We start from the raw sequence: 10,882 nt of genomic DNA, 5'->3' as shown, positions 1-10,882 counted from the left end.
GCACTACACACCTGACACTCCTGCAGGCAAAAGCTTGAATCTTTTATACTCATGGCTAAAACATGAACCCTTATTTTCCATCACACCTTGCTTAGACTGCAGTTTCTTAGCCTCCATTTCCTGTCTGAACTTTTGCTGCAGCTGCTGCTGTCTCGATTCCAGAGGAGGATCAGATGAGGACATGGAGAGAAGCAGATTTATCATAAGTGCAGCTGGCTAGTGTTGTGGTTGAATTAAGCACCAAATAAACTCACCTTGGGGTGTTGCTGGGCCTGTTTTCAGAGTCCTGGTGAGCTCTCATGCCCTCCTCATACAGGGAGACTTTCCATCTGCTCTAAGAGACTGTCGGCTGGTTCCTTTGGTTTGATAAATTCCCTGCTGTTGGCTCGGGCCAGACGGTCGAACCTGGCTTTCTCCACAGATGGCTCAGTATCACTGGGTTTGGTTTCGTCCAGGTCTAACAGAGGAGGTGGCTGTGGTAACGGAAATACACCATATATCAAGTACAGAACTGGAGGAAATACATTAAAATAAGTCAACGTATCATTAATTCAGCCCAAATGTTGATAGGATTACTTCTTACCTGCTATGGTATTTTATTGATCGCTATGAGATACGCCTTATTCAGAACACAATTTCCAAGCGCATTTCCAAAATAATTATAATAATAATTCCTTACATTTATATAGCGCTTTTCTAAGCATTCAAAGTGCTTTACGTGAAAGGGAGGATCTCCTCATCCACCGCCAGTGTGCAGATTCCACCTGGATGATCCTACTTATCATATGGCTTCTCATCGACTAGAAAAAAATATTTAAAATATTATAAATAATTTTTAGTTTAAATTACTTGTGTAAAGGATGAGATTGCAGAGTTTGGGTTGGTAAGAATTTTTGGGGGGTTGGTAAGTCACTTAATTCCACCAAAGCGGAATTTATTTGATTTATTAAAAAAAAAAAATACAGTAAAAAAACAGCAATATTATGAAATTTTCTGAATATTAAAATTTCAAATAACTGTTTTCTATTTAAATATATTTTAAAGGGGTTATATGATGTGATTTAAAAAAATATATTTTCTCTTTGGAGTGTTACAAGCTTTTGGTGCATGAAGAAGATCTGTAAAGCTGCAAAAACTAAAGTCTCTAATCCAAAGAGATATTCTTTATCAAAGTTAACTCTGCCACGCCCCCCTAAAACCTCATTCAAACACGCCCCACATGTCTACATCACTATGTGGAAATATTTGCGTAATGGCACCCAAAAGTTCACACAAAGAAAGGCGGCGTGGTTTCAGTAACCGCAGTTAGTGTTGAAACAGTCATGTCAGGCAGACACTGTGTGTATCTAGATGAAAGCATAAGCACTTAATTTGGCCTTCTGAAAGTAGATGCACTTAGGAATCTTTAAGATTACTTACAATAGAACAGCAACGCATTTTACTGATGATCGTTTTGTGAACCTCGGAGAGGAGGTACTTCTGACTTTGCTATGACAGTCTGGTGCTTCTGAATCAGCTGCTGTAAGTATGTTTTATTATTAGTTTAAGCATTTGCTGTTGGCTTTTCAAATGCAGAGTTTTGCATGGTGTGTGTGTGTGTGTGTGTGTGTGTGTGCGCGCGTGCATGCAGAGAGAGAGAGAGAGAGAGAGAGAGAGAGACATGGTGGAGTCAGCTGTCTTAATTAGGGTTGGGTATCGATTGGGATTTTTATGATACCGGTGCTTGAATCGATACATTTTTAAAAAAGCCACAAAAAACTATGGATAACATTAAAGAACATTAAAAATATTTAAAATAAATCCATAGCTTCCACACGCTCCTTGGATGCTCTTATTTCCCAAGATGTGCTTCCCTTATTCTGATAGACAATATAAACAATTCTTCCGTGCATATGTTTCATAAAAATTATAATAATCAAGTAATGTTTAATCAAAATGTCATAACTGTTTTCTTTTGGAAAAAACAACACTTCTCTCTGGTGACATATACAAGACTTCAACAATTTAGTCCACTCATATGAATAATAAATGTATTTTTGTGTGTTAGAAATGAAATATGCATCAAATCATTCACTCAACCCACTCATTAAAAACACTGTGTAGTAGAAGTAGTAGTAATAATAATAATAATAATGTTCCTTTATGTGTTTTTTTTTACATACAAATTCAGTGAAAAATCGTCCTTCAGTTTTGACCTACAGATTAATACCATGACTGTAGCTACATATCTATAGCAAAAAAAAAAGAAAAAAAAAAAGGCTAAATTAAATTTAAATCCAATTTATCTGAATTCTGCTCCGCCTCTGCAAAATAACCGCTGATTTGCTAAATGATATCCCTGTAACAGGGATTATCTCAATCTAAATTAGGGATCCAAATAAAGATTGCAGTCTGGTTATTGGATTGTATTGTATTACATGTGGCTTCCTGCTGAGCATGAACACTGAGCTCATAAAAGGAAACGGAAATATAATTTCCTTTACTGAATGTTAGCATATCAACCAATAATTTCATTTCGTTTCAACATCATCTTGACCCTTCTCACAATCGGTGTCGAGGCGTGAACGCGCACAGTCTGGACTGCTGTCTGGTCAGACAGCTCGGGAGGCAAATAGGAGGGGCGAGTATCGGGGATGCCACGGTAATGATTCATTAACCCCGCACAGCCCACATCCGCATTTATGGCTTAGTTTCTCCTGAAGTGTAAGCCATAATACCTATCTATTGTTCTCGCCATCACTGAAGTAACTTAAATATCCCCTACTGCTCTTATTCACCTCGCACACGGCGCACACATGACGGTGAGTTTAACATTATTACGATGCACTACTGTTCGTGTGAAGTGTTAGAGCCGGGAGTTTTAAGTTAAATCGTGTTTTTCCCTGGATGAATGAATGGTGCATTGTTTCGCTGTTTGTAAATAACAAACGTGTCACGATCACCATAAGGTACATTGTGTACCCAGTGCGTCAATCCCGCCGTGAATAACTTCCAGCTTCTGATGGAACATGTGACTAATGGAAAATGATGCGTTAAAACTCGCCCAGTTGTGCTGTTTGATCCATATCGAGTTTTAATAGAACAGGCAGGCGGGATCTGTTACTCCAGAATGGGAAGTGATGCCCTTCCTCTCAAATAGCCGTCTCAGGTTTACCCAGACCTCGTCGTTTTACCTGTCTGCACTTTAGAAAGGGGAATGGACTCCTCCTGTTCCTGTAAAACATCGTGGCTCGAGTCTTGACTCGCGTTCAGTGACCTAAGAGAAACTGACGTGATGCTTCAGGGAAAGAGTAACATAACGCAAAGTCACATGTTTAGGTCGAAGCTGTTGAGATGCTTTTGTGATTTTTTTTTCAGAGTGCCCATAAAAAGCTCTCACGGCCGCTTAAACAAATGATGACAGGCTGATGCAAGACTAGTCTTTTGTTTTATTACACTTAGACTATTTCTTTAGCGAAGCTTTCCGGTTGATCCTGTAGGGGGCGCAGGATGAATTGTGTTGCTGAAGAACACATGGAAAATGAATAACGTAAACAAGCACATCGAATCGAAATGAATGAAATCTGACATTTGGGAGAGTGTTTTTTTTTATTGTATTAATTTTTTTACTCTAACCTATATGTAAATGGATTGTAACATGATTTTATAATCTAGACTGTTTGCCAAATGCTTGCATCAGGGAGTTGTGAAATTTAAAGGGATAGTTCACCAAAATTGAAAACGCTGTTATCATCATTACACGCCTTTATATAGTTCCAAACTTGTATGACATAAAATGAGAAATTGTGAAGACCGTGTTATCGCACTTTTCTTTGCAATTACAATAAATGGAGACTGGATCTTCCAAATTAATTTAAGATTCAAGAACAAATCATTCAGTTTTATCAAGTGATTCATTGTAACGATAAGAAAGTTTAGTTAAAGGGATAGTGCACCCAAAAATTACACTTATGTCATCATTTACTCACCCTCAAGTTGTTCCAAACTTGAAAAAAAAAAAAATATATATATATATATATATATATATATATATATATACTATAATAGTAATGTATTAAACATATTATCATACTTTTCGGACATACTTTTGGAGCTGATGCTTGAAAACGACGGTGGAGGAGGTTTATACAGTGATAGGAAACCGAGGCTTTCTGAATTGTTTGAGGATTTCATATTTTCAGACAGAGCGAGAATGGCAGACAGACATCAACAACACGATCTTCCTTCATTGTACTGTATTACTTTTACTAATTGTACTATAAAGTTTTCTCACCGGTGACACATGATGTAGTAGCTTATTGTAGTAATGTGGTATCTGGTATTCTGGTGTGTGGGCCTTCAGTGGGCGTGGCTTTGGATGGCGATTGCAGGGAGGTGGGACGTCGGCTTTCAGTGCTATCAGGCTAAAGTTAGCATTTTTAAAGATCTCCTATTGCACCTTTAAAGATGCATTCACGAGGTAGGCAGCAGCACCTACCACAACACTCTCATTTCATCTCTTTTTTCATCCTTTTATGTTAACAGAAGGACCAGAGATGTTCTGAATGAAAGAAGGATCTGGCAGCCTTTGGATAACAATGCTGGAGAACTTGAGCGGAGCCCACATTGATCGATCCAGCCCTAGATCATCCACATTCAGCTTCTCTGCCCTGTTTGCTCTGCCACACCACCTTCACATGGATGGAAGCAGTCATCCATTCAGGAGGTAAAACTGATGCTGTGAACAAAACTATTAAAACACTCACATCTGCTATACATACTCATGTCCTGTTATTCGTTTGTGATGTCCTTTGTTTTCCTGCATACCCTAAATAAACCTTACTGTAAAATGTTCTCACAATGTGTGACATTCCTCAATTTGCCATCTGCTGAGGGACCCACTTTGTGTACATTTATTTTATTAAATGACAGAACATAGATTACTCAGTTCCAAAAATCTAAATGGGGTTCATTTATATTGATGTAAATTCAATGAGTGCAGACAGGACCAGTGGGAAATTGATCAAAAAAATACCTGACTAAAGTCAATAGAATATAGTCACCAATGCATGAAAAATAATAGTTTGTAAATAAAAAATAAATAAATTGGGGATTATTCTATAATATATTTAGAATTTTAGATATAATAAATTGTATAATATTAATGAATAATAAATATAATAAAATGTACAATCAAATTTGTCACTATTGTTATTATTATATTGCATATTTATTTATAGCCTAATTTTATATTTATGTTAAAATAACTATATGTGTTTAAATGTGTGTGTGTGTGTTTGTGTGTGTGTGTGTGTAATAAAAAAATAAAATAATAATGGGTTTATATTTGATTTGATTTTATATGATAAAATTGTATTCTTATTTTTGTTATTATTATTTATGTAAAATATAACAGTATAAAAATATACATTTTGTATTATTATTATAGAAATGTAATTAATTGTAAGTGCAATTTTTATTTACTTTTGTATATTACATTTGATCTTATTTCCTTTTTTGTATAATTATATATTTTTAAAACATATTTCTTATATTATTATTGTACATAATAATTATTGTGTGTGTGTGTGTGTGTGTGTGAGTATATATATATAACTGAAACTTATAACTTAACTTACATTTTTTTTTAAATATATATTTTTAATTATTCTCCAGCTAAAAATCATAGGTTTGAGTGCATATTTAAACCCAGCTCACATCCCTCAGGAGGAGCAGGTTGTCCCTCCCTTGCACTGGGAGTGAGAAAAAAAGGAGTTTTTTTGTTTTGTGGATAACTGTTAAACACAATTGGTTTATTATTGTGGGTGGGTGTGCGTGTTTGAAAGAGAGAGAGGGAGACTAAGGAAAGGATGGGGATGTAATGTTAGGAAGAAAGAAATTGTTTTCTCAACAGTCAAACAGTAGTTTCCTCCCCTTCACGTCTGTAGCTGCATCTTTCCAGCTCCTCCCCTTCTCTCACTTGTTGCTGAACCGTGTTTTTCTCCCTCTGTTTGAACCATGAGGACTCTGTACCGGTTAAAGTTGGTAAGTTCTCCGAATCTGAGTCAGCTGGGGAAAAATGAAAAGGCTTCACTGGAGGAGAGAGGATCCGGGCCTAATGTCATATGGAACAGGTTAGTGCGGGGTTTTGTGCACAACGCATGTCAATAAGTGTCATAAACTGAGACGTAATTTCCCGTCTGTGTGATTTATTTTAGCATTCACAATGCAGTTATTGCTGTATTCCAAAAGAAAGGACTGGCAGACAACGAACTCTATACACTCAATGAAGGCGTGAGGTGAGGAAAAACAGCATGGTATGGTTTTTTTTCGTGTGTTCTTTTGTTTATTTGTATGAAAAATTGAGGGTAGGTTTGTGAATTATTAATTTCACTATAATGGTAACTGTTGGCAGTGTTTCAATTGTAAATGTTGGCAGCTGTGGCCTGAGGCTCCACATTTTCAGCACGGAACAGTTGTGAGAGGACGCAGAGCCTCAGTCCACTATTATGGACCTATTATGAGAAAAATTATGAAGCAATAAAATCCCAGCTAAGAAAAACATACCCACATCATATTTTACCCCTAAATCAAATGTAATTTTTTTTTTTGCATTAAAGAAATTCATCTTAATTTTTGCTTACCATTAAGATTATATTTTGTATTGTGATATTACATAATTTTCATAAAAATGAAGCACATACATCTACAAGTTAAGTCTCTCCATGTATCACATTATGAGGCACTAATAAAAATCCTTCTGGACACTGTGAATAAAAAAAACATATTCAGCATAAATTGAGTATAGTAATGATAATAGTACTTTTGATGTACAAATAGTTGTATGGATAATGTATTTAAAAATTTTGGGAGAATTCTTAATTCTCAAGAAAATAATGCAAAAATGTACATTTACTGGTGCTTTCATAAAACTATATATCATAATCAGTTGTATCATTCAGTAATTTGTGGTCTGTAAAATTTTAAGAAAAGAAATAATACTTTTTATTTTCCTCAAGGGAAAAGAATCCTGAAAAAAAAAGTCAGCACAACTGTTTTCAACAATAAAAATAATCTCTCTCTCTCTCTCTCTCTCTCTCTCTATATATATATATATACTTTTTTTTTCAAGCAATAAATCTGAATATTGGAATTTTTTTTAAAGATCATGTGACACTGAACACTGGAGTAATGATGCTTAAAATTGCATCACAGGAATAAATTACATGTTAAGATATATTAAGATAATATATGTTTTTTTTAATCAAATAAATGTCTTGGTGAGCTTAAGAGACTTCTCAAAAGCATTGAAAAATCTTACCGACCCTAAACTTTTCACTGGTTGTGTATGCTGTATATAAATTATATTTAAATGGCCTTTTTTATTTCATTTTTGTGTGGAATATAATTTGAAAATTCTCTTTTAAATCAAATTTCTCCTGTATGTAGGTATAATGATTTCTCTTCTGAAACATAATGTAATGTGTTTAAAATCTTATAATATTTTATTTTATCAGGCAGCTATTGAAAACTGAGCTGGGCTTGTTCTTTACAGAATACCTCCAGGTAAGAATTTTTACGTTTTTTTTTCCAGATATGTGTTTGTTCTAATATGTACATTTTATAAAAACAAATACATTTGTAACTTTTTTTTTTACTTATGTTCAGAATCAGCTTTTAACTAAAGGCATGGTCATTTTACGGGACAAAATAAGGTTTTATGAAGGTATACCCTCCCATTTTAAAGACAAAACACATTCCTAAAAATTTGTCATTTAAATGTCATTACAAACAACATTATAAACAAGACTTCTCCTGGCTGAAAATAGGTCAGAAGTTATTGGACTCTTTGGCGGAGACATGGGACTTTTTCTTTTGTGATGTTCTGACTATGCTTCTAGCCATCTTCCACCCCGTCCAGGTACAGTGTAGTCCTTCTGTGAAATAACTGGTCGGACATCAGTTCCAGCAGTGGTGAGTGAATCCTTGTGTGTGTTCATCTCAGGGTAAGGAGCCATCGGTGCGTCAGCTGGCCCTGCTGCACTTTCGAAACACCATCACCCTTAACATGAAGCTGGAGGAGGCTCTGTCCAGACCGCGAGCCCGTGTCCCTCCCTCCATCGTCCAGATGCTTTTAGTGTTACAGGTACGAATGGACTGCAAGCAATCCTCTCAGATCATGTGAAGGAACCAGCCAGACTCTCATGAGAGATTATAACATAGAGACATTTGCAGTGATTTCAGCGGTTGTGTCATAGACCTTGTGCGTCTCAACTAAAATGACTGTAAACTGTAAAATATTTCACAAGGGATAGAGTCAAAGTGAAACTCCTAAGTATGTCATCTTCCCATCTTACAGGGGGTTCATGAATCCAAAGGTGTGAGTGAAGAATACCTGAAGCTGGAGTCTCTCATTCAGAAGGTGGTGTCGCCGTACCTGGGCACGCAGGGACTGTGTTCACATGAGTGTGGCGCCTCTCAGTGCTCCTGTGTTATTGTGACAAGTGAGTGACCCATACTCAGAATTAGTCCTCTGCATTTGTCCCATCCACAGCAGTGAACACACATACTTCATGAACACATATACAACAATATAAAGTTAATATAAAATACAAATAATAATGCTAAAATACAATCTTACTAACTCCAAAAAAACACACATATACATATATATATATAGTTATTTATTTATTTTTTCAGGAAAAAATGCCTGCATCATACAAATATTTGTATGTGTATATATATATATATATATAAATATATATATATATATATATATATATATATATATATATATATATATATATATATATATATATATATATATATAATAAAAGGATAGCAGATTAAAAAAAAAATCATGTTGTTTCCAAAATTAAATAATTGGCTAGATTTCAAATAATATCTGGAAAATAACTGCTTTGCATCTTTTTTTTTTTTTTGTACTTCACACTGATAATATTAGCTACTGTATATAAACCATAGTTTTTTGTAAATCTCTTTTCACCATAAATATAATTTAAGGTTACAGTTGGGAGGAGAAACTGCATTAAAAAATACACACATACAAATTATGTCTCCAGAAATAACATGTTGCAAGGGAGGAGGGATAAACACAGAAATAAATATAGATTTATTTGTTTTTTTATTTTATTTTGTCCCTTTAAAGATCTTGCAAGGATGTTCTCCACTTATAAACATACTGCTTTCATCTTGTGTGATTCAGCCGCTGATATCTATAAAGTGAAATGAAATAAAAAAGCAGTATATCATTATTCATTTCTTTAAAATCTTTCCAGAGAGGTGTTTGCAGTATTGCTGGTCCAAGTCTGCAGACCTGCCCTCCAGTAATCCAGTAGTGCGCTCCAAGAGTTACAACATCCCCATGCTGACCCCTGTGGCTGAGTACGACTCTGAAGTGAGCTCTGTGGGCAGCGTCGGCATCCGGCGTCACTCTGCATGTGATGTCACTTCCTGCATAGAGCCCCTGGGCTATTCGACCCTGACTGTGGGAATAGAGACCATTTCAACCCCCAGACTCTCACTCAATCACGAGCTCACCCTGTCCAGTGTGATGCGAGGGGCTGCGGGACAGCCAGCTCTGATTTCTCCGCCCATCTTCACAGTCTGTCTGCATGCAGCGGACGCCCAGATGGCTTCATCTGAGGTGGACAAGGCCCTTTCGTCGCCCCCGAGCTGCTCCTCCAGTCCGGAGACGATTGTACTGCAGGGGGTAGACTCGCTGGAATCAGATCCTGACGGAATCTTCATCGACTTTTCCCACTGCCGCTCCGATTCTTTCGGAACCAGCAGGAAAACTAGCTGATGGAATCCATTTCTGTGAAGAATCCCTTTCAGATTTTTATGATTATAAACTACCACTATTCTGTGAACTTGTGAAGTAGCTATGTACGTTGTGATTTTTCAAAAAGCTCAAAAGCTAAGGCTGCTTTGTGGGAAAAATGATTGTTTTCTTAATGTTCTAAACCTGTGGATGAATTTTTCTACTTTTTCATAGACGATAGGGGAGGGTAATTGCACCTTTTTATCGCGCAATTTTGAGTTTATATCTCACAATTCAGACTTTTTTCCCTCTGAATTGCTGGTTGTTAATTCACAATTGCAAGAAAAAAGGTTACAATTATGTTAATTCAATTCACAATTCTGAGTAAAAAGTCATTTGTGAAATGTAAACTTGCAATTTTGAGTTTATAATTTGAAATTGTAAGATATAAATTCGTAACTATGAGAAAAAAGGCAGAATTGCGATATTGTTTTTATTTTTATTCCATGGCAGAAATAAGCTTCCATATTCGTTTTGTTTAAAGGTGTGGTCACATTTACTGTTGTCAAATTTTCGCAGGCGAAATCCAGTCATTTCAAAAGGAATTCACACGGATGGGAGTTTCACATGAGGGCTGAAGATTTCGCAGTGGGTTCAAGTTGGTCACATGGATTTACCACATTGACCAGCAGGAAGCTGATTGGCACATACGTTATGTCTGTGTGAGCTGAACTTCATACATCATTTCATAATCAACAATAGACAACTGGCCTTTTTTACTAACAAAAATGTGACTGCACCTTAAATGAGCTTCATGTGTCGCAATGTGTAATGAGATGACAGTATGTCTAAATGTAGAAATCTCTTCCATTATTGTCGCTCTTGATCTAATGCCCTATTTATTGTCATAGGGCTTTAAACGAAATACATTTAGTGCTTTTTAATCATTGCCAAGCTAACCTGCACTCTTAATGGTATGAAAAGAAATGAGTCTCTTATTCTGGGAGAATAACAGTTGCTGATGATAATACAGTGCAGAATATTGTATGTCTTGAACATTCTGTTTTTCCAAAGCTTGTTGCTTTTTTATGTGACGATAATGTGCTGTCTGAAAGTTAA

At 35.9% G+C, this 10,882-nt stretch overlaps 1 protein-coding gene across 2 annotated transcripts; it reads left to right on the top strand.

The window, feature by feature from the left end:
- Positions 1–2,481: 2,481 nt before the first annotated feature.
- On the top strand, positions 2,482–10,712 carry LOC127946676 (proline-rich protein 5). 2 transcript variants are annotated; one of them, XM_052543387.1, is made up of 10 exons: positions 2,482–2,641; positions 4,525–4,705; positions 6,003–6,113; positions 6,198–6,278; positions 7,497–7,545; positions 7,648–7,705; positions 7,809–7,900; positions 7,985–8,125; positions 8,339–8,483; positions 9,279–10,712. In XM_052543387.1, the coding sequence occupies exons 2-10, from the start codon at positions 4,545–4,547 to the stop codon at positions 9,803–9,805; spliced, it is 1,365 nt and encodes a 454-aa protein (XP_052399347.1). In that variant the 5' UTR covers positions 2,482–2,641; positions 4,525–4,544; the 3' UTR covers positions 9,806–10,712. The 2 variants fall into 2 exon arrangements, with proteins under 2 accessions (XP_052399347.1, XP_052399346.1); XM_052543386.1 differs by lacking the exon at positions 2,482–2,641 and adding an exon at positions 2,649–2,801.
- Positions 10,713–10,882: the final 170 nt, after the last annotated feature.

The sequence above is a fragment of the Carassius gibelio genome, chromosome A25 (genome assembly GCF_023724105.1).
Source record: "Carassius gibelio isolate Cgi1373 ecotype wild population from Czech Republic chromosome A25, carGib1.2-hapl.c, whole genome shotgun sequence".
NCBI lineage: Eukaryota > Metazoa > Chordata > Actinopteri > Cypriniformes > Cyprinidae > Carassius > Carassius gibelio.
The sequence above is the reverse complement of the archived record's forward strand: the minus strand, read 5'-3'. Positions and strand labels throughout refer to the sequence as shown.